Raw genomic sequence first — 14171 nt, 5'->3', positions numbered from 1 at the left:
TGCTTCTCGATCTGTGGGTCGGGATCTTAGAGTATATATGAATAGAGACGTCACCCGAGTTCTCCTCCCATCCACTTGCATTAAGTTGCTCAAAAGCGCATGAGGCGATTTCACTCCTCCTTCCTTGTAGGAACAGAGTGCATTCTGGGATTGATTGGGCCAAACACATGAACGCGCTGCCATTGCACTGAAACCGCGTTCACGTGTCATCATGATAGTCAACGGACCAGCGCGTTCATGTGTTTGGCCCACGCTGCAATACCAAATTCGACCACTATGTCCATTGCGCCTCAGGGTTTCCTCCAGGTGCCGTCTCTATTCATATATACTCTAAGGTCGGGATGATTAGCTTAAACCATTTAGACCTCTGCTCTGAAAGAATATATATTCAAAGATTTGCACCACATTTTTACGATTTTTCAAAAATAGCAGATCTACAGATCTGCTATTTTGCAATAGCTAAAGTATAACATAATGCTTAAAACACCAAAAGGGGTTCCCGCTCCACATTGTTTTCTCACTCAACAGTAGACAAACCAACATACAGTATAAGGGTATACAGGGTATCTGCACATTTCTAAAATGAGTCAAATAAGGACTTTGAACACCTTTTTAACTCTGAAATGAACTTTTAATTGTTTCAAAAGTAATCAACAAACTATATAAAACATGGTCAAACGTTGGCCAAATTGTCAAATACTATCGTTGCAAGGCGTTGTGACCTTGTAGATCAGCTATTTTCACAATATCTATCTGTGGAACCGGGTCAAACTGCCTCAACTCTTACAATTCCAAGTGCTTGTCAGGGTGGGGGTCTCCAGTTCACGTATGATTGTCTTGGGTGGTCGTAGCCTGAAAAGGTTGAGAACTACAGTTGGAGGCCATCGATATTGTCCTTTTCTTTTTGCTGAGGTTTGCGTGATCTGCGCAAAAGGACAGTTAACCCATTTTGGGCGGGAACCCCTTTTGGTGTTTTAAACATTATGTTATAATTTAGCTATTGAAAAATCTGGCCTAAATGGGTCAAATGATAAGGGACAATATCGGTGGCACCCAACTGTAATGTGTAAGGTACAGTATTGGAACTGACTTTACTGTCTGATATACTGTACGTCACTGTTCTGTGCGTGTTGAAAATGTATAAATATTCTCTATAGGTGTGTATGGAGATCCTGGACACGTACCTGACTACAGCACACAACCAAGGAGACGCCAAGATACCCTGGGAGAGTCTGAAATACCTGGTTGGCGAGGTTCGTTTAAATCAATTGTGTATAGAGAGTATGCGCATGCTGAATGGCACGTGGCAAGTGAATGGCACATGGCACATCGAGTGGCAAATCGAGTGGCAAATCGAGTGGCAAAGCAACATGCAAAGTGAGTTTAACATTGTTTAATGTCGTTTAATGCAATCAGATAGGACTTTTCTGTGTGGATGTATGGGCTGTGAAGGACAGAAAGTAGTTTTTTGCCACTCAGTAGGCGTCCCTACATAACTTCCTGGTTTGATGATGATGTCACGCGCATACCCTCTATTGTGTATCGTGTACTGTGTCTTGTTGTGTATTGTGTATTTGCTCTGTATTGTGTGTACTGTTTTATCTGTGCATAGGACCCCCTCTAACATGAATGAGATGCTGCATCTCAAGGGGCTGTCCTCTCAATAAATTCTGACCAGTTTAAACAATAATTCTTGTTGTATCCAGTTTCTCTGGTATTCAATATCTGGGTTTTTTGGTCTGCTTTCCCTATAGGTGATGTACGGAGGGCGAGCTATAGACAGCTTTGACCGCAGAATCCTGACGGTCTACATGAATGAATATTTTGGCGACTTCATCTTTGACTCCTTCCAGCCGTTTCACTTCTTCCACAACAGAGAGGTGGACTACAGGATCCCTCCCACTGGACTCAAGGAAACATACATTGGTCAGTTGCCGTTGTAGATTCCCTTGTTAGTCCTGTAGGGGGAAATTCAGTTTATAACTTAAACTTGCGAACGCAGTGAGCATTTACTATGAGACCCAGCAGATCATGTCTGTCTGTGTGTGTGTCTGTCTGTGTGTCACGCTGTAACACCACCCGCCCGCCACCAGAGGGCGCAGCTGTATCACACACAAAAACACACACACACACACACACACACACACGTGCACGCACGCACGTGCATCGCACGCACGCAAAAAAACCTTAAAAATAAATAAATAATAATAAATTAAAAATAATTAAAAATTTAAACATAATAAAAAAAATAAAAATAAAAGATTAAGAGGAAAAAAAGCTCTGTGTGTGTATGTGTATGTGTGTCAGACTGCCACAACAGCTGCGTTCGCTTCCCGCGTTCACGCGTCTTACTTGTTATGAGGAGTATAGTCAGCAGTGTAAATCAGTCATTTGATTTCCAACGCCATCGCCATCTGTGTGGCCTTTTTCTTTTCTTTCTGCAACACAGGGGAGATTGAATCCCTCCCCTTGACGAACACACCAGAGGTAATGGGCCTGCACCGCAATGCTGAGATAGGATACTACACACAAGCAACTAGAGACATGTGGAGCCATCTCATGGAGCTGCAGCCACAGACTGGTAATGTTCCTCGTTCACCCATTTTGACCTGAGATCAGATTCTAAAAATGTCTTCTACATCCTGACAGTTTTCTGAAAAAGCTATGTTTCTATGTCAGTGGTTCTTCGATTTTTCAAAAATAGCAGACCTACAAGCTCGTAGCGCGCCACTCGGTGGCGCGCTATGAGCTTGTAGATCTGCTATTTTTCAATAGCTAAAGCATAACATAATGCTAACACCAAAAGGGGTTCCCGCCCTGAATGGGTTCATATTTACTGGCACCTGATATCTTTCCTGTCTTTGCTTCTTCATTAACTCCATACTCTCTCCATCAATCCGTCCTTGATTCCTTCAGGTGAGTCAGGTGGCGGCGTTAGCAGGGAGGAGTACATCAGCCAGGTGGCCCGGGACATCCAGAACAAAATGCCCAAGGTGTTCGACCTGGACGTGATCCGCAAGGCGCTCGGCCAGGACGTCTCGCCCACCTCTGTGGTTCTGCTGCAGGAGCTGGAACGCTTCAACAAGCTAGTGGTCCGCATGAGGAGCTCCCTGGCTGAGCTGCAGAGGGTGAGGAGAACGGACAGTGGAGCGAAGAAAGAGATAACAAAGGATGCTACGGAACACGCATTCTAGAGCTTTAGACTGGTCTTAACAAGTTAACTGCCACCTTGTGGCGATCGAGGGTAATTAGCTGTGCCAGACAGAATTGGGCAGCTTACAATGTTTTCACATCCGGTTTCCTCGCTCGCAGACCTCCATTGTAAGAAACGGCTTATGTTAGCATTGGCTCACACTGTTTATTCGCCGAAACGTTAATAATAGTTAGTAATAGTTGATGATGATCACCACGCACAGCGCTCGTAGTTTCAGAGAGAAGAGCCAAAGAATATCCTACTTTTAATGGGACCCTATGGGATGCGCCTGCAAGTTTCCTGGTGCTGGGGGTGACGAAGGTGTTGCCTAGCAACCGGGTCAGTGTTTGACGGAATACTCCGTCAAAATCAGCCAAATTGTTAACTTAATGTGTCTCCCAGGCCCTGGCAGGTGAGGTGGGGATGAGCAGTGAGCTGGATGAGGTGGCACGAGCCCTCTTCAATGGGCAGATCCCTGCCATCTGGAGGAAGTTGGCACCTGAGACTCTCATGTCCCTGGGCAACTGGATGATCCATTTTGACAGACGCCACAAGCAGTACAGCTCCTGGGTAAGGCAGGACTCACTCTAACACTGGTGACCCAAAATACGTTTGAAACAGTTTGACACTTACCTTACCATTTGGGTCATGGAGTGAAGCTTTAATCTATAACTAGCAAGCACCCAAGCACTGTTTGGGTGTCCAGGCTAGACCCACTCTTATTCTGTATGTTTTCATATTGACACTGTTGGGCAAAAACCTCCATATTTCATGTTTTTTCATTTATTAATACCAGATTTTATACTTTGTCGTATGACAGTATAACAGTCTAACACCACGCATTCCATGCGTGTGTCGCAGTACTAGCCTGGAAACCAGACAAATCTGCCACAGGAAAACAAAATCCCTGGGAGATTGGTCTGGCGCTCCTCAGTTTGAATTGCATTTGGCTCACTCCAGAGTTGTGGGTGACCAATCAGAGCCCACCTTTCAAGGTGAGACTTTTTAGCTGTGACGTTAGAATCTGTTTGTTGCTTGGAAATAAATCTTCCACACTGAAGTTCCAGACTAATATCTACACAGTGATATTAGACATGGCAGGCTATCGCAGTGCGATCTGACACACACACACACACACGCGCGCGCGCGTGCGCGCACAAAATGTGCGCTTCTGCCACAGAAGAATCATCCACAAAATGTGCACGCCACAGAGGAATGTGCCTGTGGAATTCTCTCAATTGTATATATACAGTAGACAGCAGCTTATCACAGAGTGCCACCATGCTCTCTGAGGGTCTCCTCAGCTTTCCATCTCTTTCTTGTGTTCTTCTGGATGTTATTCTCCAAAACATGCTGCAGAGTTAAAGTAGGAGTAACTAAGCTGGATTTGAACTCACAAACTCTGGCTCACATGGATGTCATCTTAACAAGGGTGCCACTGAGCTCACTGTGATTTCAAGTTGTAAGTTGTTCTTCTTGGTGTCACTTTACAAATGGGGCCTTGGGATCATGTACAGAGCATTTGAATGCTGTTTGCTGTGCATCAAAGGTGTCTTTAGTGCTTTTAAGGCCTCACTCAGACCTTTACTGCATTGCTGTATGCTTGTTGGATGAATGTTGTGTAGTGTCATGGCCGCCCCAATGCATTTCCAATGGGAGTCACATAGTTTGACACAACATTTGTGTTGTATGGGGGGGAGGGGCGCAGTCGAAACACAGCCGAAAGCCATACAACAGCTTGTAGTCCAAAATGTGGACTACAAACCATGTGACTTCCATTGGAAATGCATTGGGGCGGCCATGACACTACACAACATTCATCCAACAAGCATACAGCAATGCAGTAAAGGTCTGAGTGAGGCCTAAGTGTTATCGTGGATGTTAATCAGATAATACAGAGGAGAAGCCATGACAGAACACAGACAACCTGGTAGTGCAACGTGTTAAGTGGCTGTCTACGACGTTGTGGGTTCAAATCCCACTCTGGTCTTTACTCTGTAACTTTACTTTGAATAAAGAAGAAGATAAAAATGCCTGGAAGTCTCACTCAGTCAGGTTATATGATAGTGATGGTGCAGTTGTTTTTTTATGGAAATTGGAAATACTCAAGTAAAGTACAAATACCTCAAAATTGTACTTAAGTACATTACTTAAGTAAAAGTACTTAGTTACTTTCCACCACTGCATACATCCATGCAGCTGACCTTCCCATTGGTGGATGTGATCCTGGCAGCCAGCCCAAGTGTGTTCTGGTCCTGTTGATTGAGCTGAGCAGGAACTAGAAACCTGGCTCCTGCTCAGCTCAATCAACAGGACCAGAACACACACTCGTTACTTTTCTTTCTAAAAAAAATCTGCCTAATGATGATGTCACTGGTGGACGGGTGTCCGAACTGCCCAAAGCCCTCTTATGAGACACAGACTGAGTAGGAAAAGATTGTGGTGTTTTATCATGAACATTAGTGAGGACCAATTATATGAAGAGATGTTGAAAAGTGGTGAAGTGGTCCTTTAAGTGTGAGAGATCCTTCCAAATGGCAATAGCACAAACTTTGGCATGAAATGTTTTGTAGTAGAGTAGAGTTATTTTTTCAAATCCTCAAAAATGATGAAAACCGGCGTGCTATAGTATGCCGTCCCAGGCCATGGGCTATAGCCCGTGGTCTCGGAGTGATTTTCGGCTTTTTTTTCAAATCCTCGAAAATGATGAAAAACGGCATGCTATAGTATGCCGTCCGAGGCCATGGGCTATAGCCCATGGTCTCGGAGTGATTTTCGGCTTTTTTTTTTTAATCCTCGAAAATGATGAAAAACGGCATGCTATAGTAAGCCGTCCGAGACCATGGGTCCGAGACCATGGGCTGTAGCCCATGGTCTCGGAGTGATTTTCATCTTTTTTTCAAATCCTCAAAAATGATGAAAAACGGCATGCGTATGCCGTTTCGCAGTGATTTTCGGCTTTTTTTTTCAAATCCTCAAAAATGATGAAAAACGGCATGCTATAGTATGCCGTCCGAGGCCATGGGCTATAGCCCATGGTCTCGGAGTGATTTTCGGCTTTTTTTTTTTAATCCTCGAAAATGATGAAAAACGGCATGCTATAGTAAGCCGTCCGAGACCATGGGTCCGAGACCATGGGCTGTAGCCCATGGTCTCGGAGTGATTTTCATCTTTTTTTCAAATCCTCAAAAATGATGAAAAACGGCATGCGTATGCCGTTTCGCAGTGATTTTCGGCTTTTTTTTTCAAATCCTCAAAAATGATGAAAAACGGCATGCTATAGTATGCCGTCCGAGGCCATGGGCTGTCTCGCAGTGATTTTCGTCTTTTTTTCAAATCCTCAGAAATGATGAAAAACAGCATGCTATAATATGCCATCCGAGGCTGTGGGCTGAACTTGAACCCACAACCTGTGGCTCACAGTAGATATATGTAGTAGTATATATATAGGTGTATGTTCTGTTTTTGTCTGTGAGGTGGACGAGGGAGAGCCAAATGTGATGTGGCTGTCAGGGCTCCAAATCCCAGAGTCCTACCTGACCGCCCTGGTCCAAGCCACATGCCGGAAGAACGGCTGGCCACTGGACAGATCCACGCTCTACACACAGGTCACCCAGTACCGTAGTGAGGACCAAGTCAACGAGAGACCCGGACAGGGTAAGAAGATAATGTAGATTTAATGATGCTATTAATATTGCTGAAAATCCACCAAAAGATTATACATTTAACACAGCGAACGCTAATCGCGTATCAATACGTTATCAATTAATCAAACGTCCGGTGCGAACCACGTATCCATACGTTTTAATCACTTTTTTATAGCATACTTTCATTCATCTTTTTACCCACCCGGACAATGAAGAACCATCCCACTGTCATTGCTGCTTAGTCCCGCCCTCCTGAAAACAGGAGGGCGGGCCGCTTTACGTGTAGAAGCCAGTGTAAAATGGACGCGCCCATGGAATGATCTAGTCGGTGTGTGAAAAGAATCAAATTTCACCTAACCTCGCCTCACCAGGCTTTCCTCCACCTATTGGCTTTCACCCAACACTATAATACTCGATTCCCCCCTCCCCTCCTGTTTCTCCTGCAGGAGGAGGGCCTTGCGAGATGGGGGCTCTGTACTCTGTCTCGGAAAAAAACGTGATGAACGGAACGCTGTTACGCTGCCTAACACATGATCTGATCGGCATTGCACAACGTCTGCAACACACATGGACAGATGCATGTTTACTTCTTCATACTGTAGCGACCAAACGATCCCCGAGCCTACAATACTACGAACTAACAAACGAACTACAGTATCGAGAGGGGCCGCCATGACAAAAGACAGTCTACCGTTGGGGGATCACGTATCGCCATGCAGAGCCGTCATAATCGGAGATCGCTCGGACGTGTGATTGTAACGCTTTTTTATTCATTATAATTGTAGTGATAAGACCGCAATGAACGCGTCGGGGACGTAATCGACCCGGGTGTAATGTATAACGAACTTTTCCTCGTCCTAAACCGTGGTGTTGTGATGCATGCCCGGGCATGTTCCCCTATACTAGCTTGAAAAACAAAATCAGCTGATGATGACAACGCGTCTCACCGTTATACTATAGTTCTGAACCGAACGGTGGAATGGGACTTTTTATAGCCGTACGGATCAAGACTTTTGCTGCCCAATGTGCCCATGACCCCCCCCCCCCCCCCCCCCCCCCCCCATGTTACTGCGATCAAAACAATGAAAGCAGTGAATCATCATCATCATCTAAAGAAAGCAGAGTTATGAAGGTTTATAGTCAGACATTGACAGGCAGATATAACAATAAACACAATAAATATGCTATACATCCTATACACCGAATGAAAGCCCTGAATGTGTACTTTTACGAGGAAAAGAGTAAACATTGATCCCATGTACAGTTTGTCATAAATTGGTTACTGGGTGGATGCACATTGCGCCCACCAGATATAACTGCAGAGAAGACATGGACCCGAACTCAATATTCACAAAATAAGGCCTATAGCGACATATAAATACTATATACCGTATGAAACAGAAGACTCTCTGCTTTCATAAGAAAAAAACTTCTACTGTAGTAATAATAAAAATCACACCCATGTGAAGTGAGTGGTGCAACTCTGTCCCATATTCTGTTCTCTGCTTATTCAATACAGCTCGCTATATACGGACTGAGGCAGAAAGTCATGTAAACCTTTTATTTACAGTTTGGTCTGTAAACTTCTACTGTAATAATAAAAATCACACCCCTGTGAAGTGAGCGTTGCAACTGTTCTGTACTTATTCACTACAGCTCGCTATATACGGACTGAGACAGAAAGTCATGTAAACCTTTTATTTACAGTTTGGTCTGTAAACTTCTACTGTAATAATAAAAATCACACCCCTGTGAAGTGAGCGGTGCAACTGTTCTCTACAGTTGCACCGTGCAACTGTAGAGAACAGTTGCACCGCTCAATAAAAGGTTTACATGACTTTCTGTCTCAGTCCGTATATAGCGAGCTGTAGTGAATAAGTACAGAACAGTTGCAACGCTCACTTCACAGGGGTGTGATTTTTATTATTACAGTAGAAGTTTACAGACCAAACTGTAAATAAAAGGTTTACATGACTTTCTGCCTCAGTCCGTATATAGCGAGCTGTATTGAATAAGCAGAGAACAGAATATGGGACAGAGTTGCACCACTCACTTCACATGGGTGTGATTTTTATTATTACTACAGTAGAAGTTTTTGAGTGGTGTAAACCACTCCTACAACTGGCTTTTTGAGTGGTGTAAACCACTCCTACAACTGGCTTTTGTGTGCAGAAAAAATGAGCATGGTTGCTATGTTCAAAATAATTTCTGACGTAATTAAATCACACCCGGGTGAACTGGATGACCGTAGCAACCATGCTCATTTTTTCTGCACAAAAAAAGCCAGTTGTGAAATCACATCCGGGTGTGATTTCATTACGTCAGATCAGAGCTGATCAGGCTATATAATACCTTACCTTATATAATACCTCACATCGGACAAAAACTCTTAACATATTTTTTTTTCAACTAACCACCAGAGAAACAGAGATGCTGAATGCTGAACTCAATAGCCTAGATCTAGGAAAGTGGTCACTCAGTTCACCCGGGTGTGATTTCATTACGTCAGACATTACGTCAGACCACAGCTGATCATGCTATATAAAACCTTACACCACTCAGTTCACACGGGTGTGATTTTTTTCTTATGAAAGCAGAGAGTCTTCTGTTTCATACGGTATATAGTATTTATATGTCGCTATAGGCCTTATTTTGTGAATATTGAGGAGTTCACGTCCATGTCTTCTCTGAAGTTATCTGGTGGGCACAAGCTGCATTCAATAACCAATTACTGTCTAACTGTAGATGGGATCAATGTATACTGTTTTCCTCGTAAAAGTACACATTCAGGGCTTTCATTCGGTGTATAGGATGTATAGGATATTTATTGGGTTCAATTTTATATCTGCCTGTCAATGTCTCTGACTTTAAACCATCCATAACTCTGCTCGCTGTTCAAGATAACCACTTCCAGGCAAATGCAGGTGTTGCAAAAAGGTCAATATCTCCAGAATGGAACATGGTAAAATCAAAATGTATTTTTTAAATTGAAGTGGACAAGTTCAGCTTTCTTTTGATGTATGCGTGTGATTCTCGCTATAAGAGAACATTTTGCTGTGGGCCCCCGAACAAGGCCTTTGTGCAATGTTAAACGGTAGCAACATCAAAATAGGCCTGCCGAGATCCTGTAGCAATCAAAGTGTTAATGTATAAAGATGGTCGAACTTCATTCTCCTCCCCGACCTCCCCGAGCAGAGTTTGTTGCTGGGATAAAGAAAGGTCGATAACAAAGTACATTTTCGCCTGATTTGTCTCGCTAAAAGTCATTTTAGTATGAATATCTTGGAAATATTGTGTGCCTTGTGATGATTGGGTCCAGTATTTACTTCAGTGACCATAAGTTCATAAGCTGTGTTCACGTTCACTCTCCCATTGGAAATGAATAGACTTCAACATTCTTCCCGTCTCCTAATAATGTGTCCGCCCACCTCACGCAGATACGGGAAGTAAAACAAAGTTGGGGAGAGAAAGGGGTAAAACAAATAAAGAAAAATATCACTGAAAGTTTGGTTTTGCTTTGTTTCTAGGTTGCTTTGTATCTGGTTTGTATCTGGAGGGAGCAGATTGGGACATGGAGAAAGGCTGTCTGGTAAGGAGTAAGCCCAAAGCTCTGGTAGTCCAGCTGCCCATCCTCAAGGTCATACCCATAGAGGCACACCGGCTCAAATTACAGGTGCAGACCACAAGCACTCACTATATATAGAGAGATTTATTTATATTTCTATATTGTTGTTTGTTCGTGATTTTCCTCTCCTTCGGAGAAATTCAAAGTGTTGTTGTGTATGTTGTGGATGTTTTGTCCCACAGAACACATTGCGGACACCAGTGTACACCACATCCATGCGGAGGAATGCGATGGGCGTGGGGCTGGTGTTTGAGGCTGACCTGTTTACCACCAAGCACATCTCCCACTGGGTGCTGGAAGGCGTCTGTCTGTGCCTCAACTCTGACTAAACACAGCACCCCTTTCCATGTAACTGGCCATTCCGTGTATGCACTGCATTAACACTTTCCCCTCCCATTCACGAGTTACACGAGTGAATTGATCGTAGAACAGCTTCCCTCCCAATAACGAACTGTTAATGGTACTGCTGACATTGACGTCTGTCTGCATGGCTCGATGGGTGGAATAACGGTAATTGATAAAATCACACCCGTGTGAATCGAGGGGAGCTCTTATCATCATACGTCATCATACATCATCTCATTCTGGTCAATCACAATTTGCGTCCTGACATTTGTCTTCAATGTTTGTGTTTACACACTTTTGTCTTCAATGTTTGTGTTTACACAAACCCTCAAAGCTGGACATAGGAGGGGCTATAAGCTCCCCTCAAAAATAATTAAATAGTATGTTAATTTACAAATAAAGGTGTTAAAATCCTGATGGCTTTCCAGTTTTCACACATCATATTATGAAAGAAAAATCTGTGAGCGGTGCCTTGGATTACATAATCGTTACGTCACTGAAATAGACTAATTAAAGACACAGTAACCATAGTAACCGTGCTGAAATAGACACCCAGTCTCGCATGAAATAGACACCAAAACTCACATGGTCAAATGTTGGAGCGGCTAGCACCGCTCAAAAAGCGAGATCTGTTTCAGCTCTGGATGTATTTTAGATGGTCTTTGGCAATACAAAAAAGTATGTTTAACAGGGTTAAAAACAAAGTGGTCAGTTGTCACACTGGGGAAAAAAGGCCACAACCCAATAAATAATTATATCTTGTTTATTTATTTATTTCATAATAAAATCCAGAGGACATACCGGTATCACAAGTAAATGCCATCAGAGCAAGACAGGTTTAAGCTTTAAAGAGGGTGCTGTGATTTTTTTAAGTGGTGCAAACCACTTCCTTAACCCTTAGAAGGTGAAAGACGCCAATTGGCGTCTTCATCAGAATTCCGTAAATGATCAATGACGCCAATTGGCGTCTTCAGAGTTTTTGATTAATCTAAACATATTAATATGCTCCGAAGCGCTGTTTAAATTCCTGAGCTTATATTCCAACTACATTACCCAGAAAACCCGTGTCACGTGACACACGTGTACGTGTTGCCATTGGAAGCTGGTCCCAACCCCTGTAAACAGTGGGGGCAGAGGGAGTCTTCATAGTTTATTGTTTTGCCTGTTTTGCCGTCTCGCCCGAGCGATTTTCTAGCAGAAAAAGTTGAAAGCAGTACTATTTATTTGAGCGAGTTTTGTGGTAGTAGTATTGATCCATACGCGTCCCAGTCGCCTTCTCCAGGCGGAGTAGCCCTGGTCCAGTGCTTACAGCGAGACTCGCTGCTCCCTCCCTCCTTTTTTCATTGTCTCCCCATCGTCGTCCGATGAGCTATACCGGGAAACCATTGAAGAAGACGATCAACCCGGAATGTTTTGAGGTAATCTTATTGTAGAAAATGCCCTTCTATAGTGATCAGAAATCATAAGATGATCGCTACAAATAGATGCTTGGATAATTACTACTACTAGTCAGATCATGACGCCAGAATGACTCACCACGATGGCCCCCAGCCATTAGCCAGCACCAAAGGTGCTGGCTAATGGGGGGGTTGGTGCATTGGTGCTGGCTAATAGTTGGAGGGGGGGTTGGTGTCGATCGTAGCAGGCATGCACGCATGGCAGTACAAGTATTTTATATTGTAGCGTGCCTTATAGGCGATCTGATCTTTAGAGTAATGTTCGCTCCTTTTATTTACTGTCTACAAAGACGGAGAACAAACATGCATCGTTTACTGAAGCAACGCGTGTTTATGATGACCTTGCTACAAGGATCGGAGGGGGGACGGGGAGTGAAGCTAACAGTAGCGTATTATATAAGATCTGTATGACGTTTCATTGACGTCTGATGATAATCGCATTCATTGTATATTGTATACAATCATGATTGTACATTGTTTAGTGTGTCTCCGTGTGATGATGATGATGACGATGATGTCAGATAGCCTACGTCCCCGTCCCCCCCCCCAACTGGCTATTGGCCGGGCTGACTACAGCTAAATGTTTATTTTTATATATTTAGAACTGGCATCAGATGAGGAGGAGGAGGAGGAGGAGGAGGAGGATGAGGATGATGATGATGAAGACGAAGAGTCAAGACTGCGATGGAGTTATCCGACACTGAACCGGATGCATTCATTCATTTCAGTTGTTTTTTTTAAATTTAGCCTACACACACACACACCGTCAAGAACAACTGGAATGCAGTGGTTTGGGGACACTGGGGAGTTTGGGGACAACTGTTTTGTATGTAGGCCTATTTATTTTCTGTAATATTTATTATAATTGTATTATGTTAGTAGTCATAAAAAATAAAATACGCTTTTACAATGAGTTAGACCTGTCATGGCTATTTTGTTCACTATTCTGAGGTTTATGGTTTGACTAAGCGAGTTTCAACTGTGATTTACTCTGTAACGGTAGATGGTAAGAACCCAATTTTTTGTTATAATACAGTATACATTCAAGTCTATATTTTGATACATATCATGGGCACAAAGTCATATCAAAACAATGTCCTTGGATGTGTTTTTTTATCAAAACTGTTTCTTCACAACAGGTTTTTGAGATACATGCATGAATAGACAAGGTACTGGTAAGACTATGTAAACATGGTATATATCAAAATGTGCGTTAGAATGTCTAATTTTACCCCAAAAAAGAATTGAGTTTATATGATGTTCCATTTCAGAGCTAGGGGGACTTTTAGCTGGATAGGTCAGATTGATCATGACTGACCATGCTATTTATAGATGGCAAAATATCTACAGTGGTACATGTGAGAAACTTTTTATTTTATTCTAATTGAACTAGACAACTCACCCTTTAAAATGAGATATTGCATGGCTATGTACGCCCAGCAGAAAAAAAGTTATTTAGAAAATAAAACTTCAACCGGGCATAACTTTTTTTGTTGTCCTAGAAACACTACCCAGTGTAAATGCAGGCTCTTTTAAATGGCTTCCAACACCAAAACTAAACATTTTATCAACTCAGTTAATTTTTTTCCTGGAAGCAGACAAGCCAAGCTTTCTCTGAAGGTCTTTCGTTGTCACACATTCACAACAGAGAATTTTCAATAAATCATTCAAAAACGCCATTCTGCCATAGAGAAGTCTAAAAACTATATAGAAATCCTTGAAACTCTCAAAGAGTTAAGTGACTATGTGTCTGAGCACGAAAACAGCATGGTTGTTTTTCACCACCTGTGCGCAACCTAACACACACACAAACACACGCACATATTAACAGTATATATAGTGATTTCGGGTGTGCCAGTACACTTTTTTTTTTTTTACTTTTTTTTTTTTTGTTGTCAAATCCT

At 42.8% G+C, this 14171-nt stretch overlaps 1 protein-coding gene across 1 annotated transcript in view; it reads left to right on the top strand.

Annotated features, from left to right (window-relative positions):
• The window catches only part of dnah10 (dynein axonemal heavy chain 10), a gene marked incomplete at both ends in the record, with an annotated part of 54496 nt that extends 43702 nt beyond the window's left edge, over nucleotides 1-10794 (top strand). The window contains 8 exons of the mRNA XM_079513866.1: nucleotides 1158-1253; nucleotides 1755-1926; nucleotides 2450-2581; nucleotides 2917-3128; nucleotides 3596-3763; nucleotides 6670-6850; nucleotides 10368-10513; nucleotides 10648-10794. Coding sequence (XP_079369992.1) covers nucleotides 1158-1253; nucleotides 1755-1926; nucleotides 2450-2581; nucleotides 2917-3128; nucleotides 3596-3763; nucleotides 6670-6850; nucleotides 10368-10513; nucleotides 10648-10794 — 1254 coding nt within the window. The remainder of the gene's footprint in view (nucleotides 1-1157; nucleotides 1254-1754; nucleotides 1927-2449; nucleotides 2582-2916; nucleotides 3129-3595; nucleotides 3764-6669; nucleotides 6851-10367; nucleotides 10514-10647) is intronic.
• Between the last annotated feature and the right edge of the window lie 3377 nt (nucleotides 10795-14171).

Source organism: Electrona antarctica (assembly GCF_951216825.1).
Source record: "Electrona antarctica genome assembly, chromosome: 11".
Classification (NCBI taxonomy): domain Eukaryota; kingdom Metazoa; phylum Chordata; class Actinopteri; order Myctophiformes; family Myctophidae; genus Electrona; species Electrona antarctica.
Note: the sequence above shows the minus strand (reverse complement) of the source record. Positions and strands in the feature narration are given on the sequence as shown.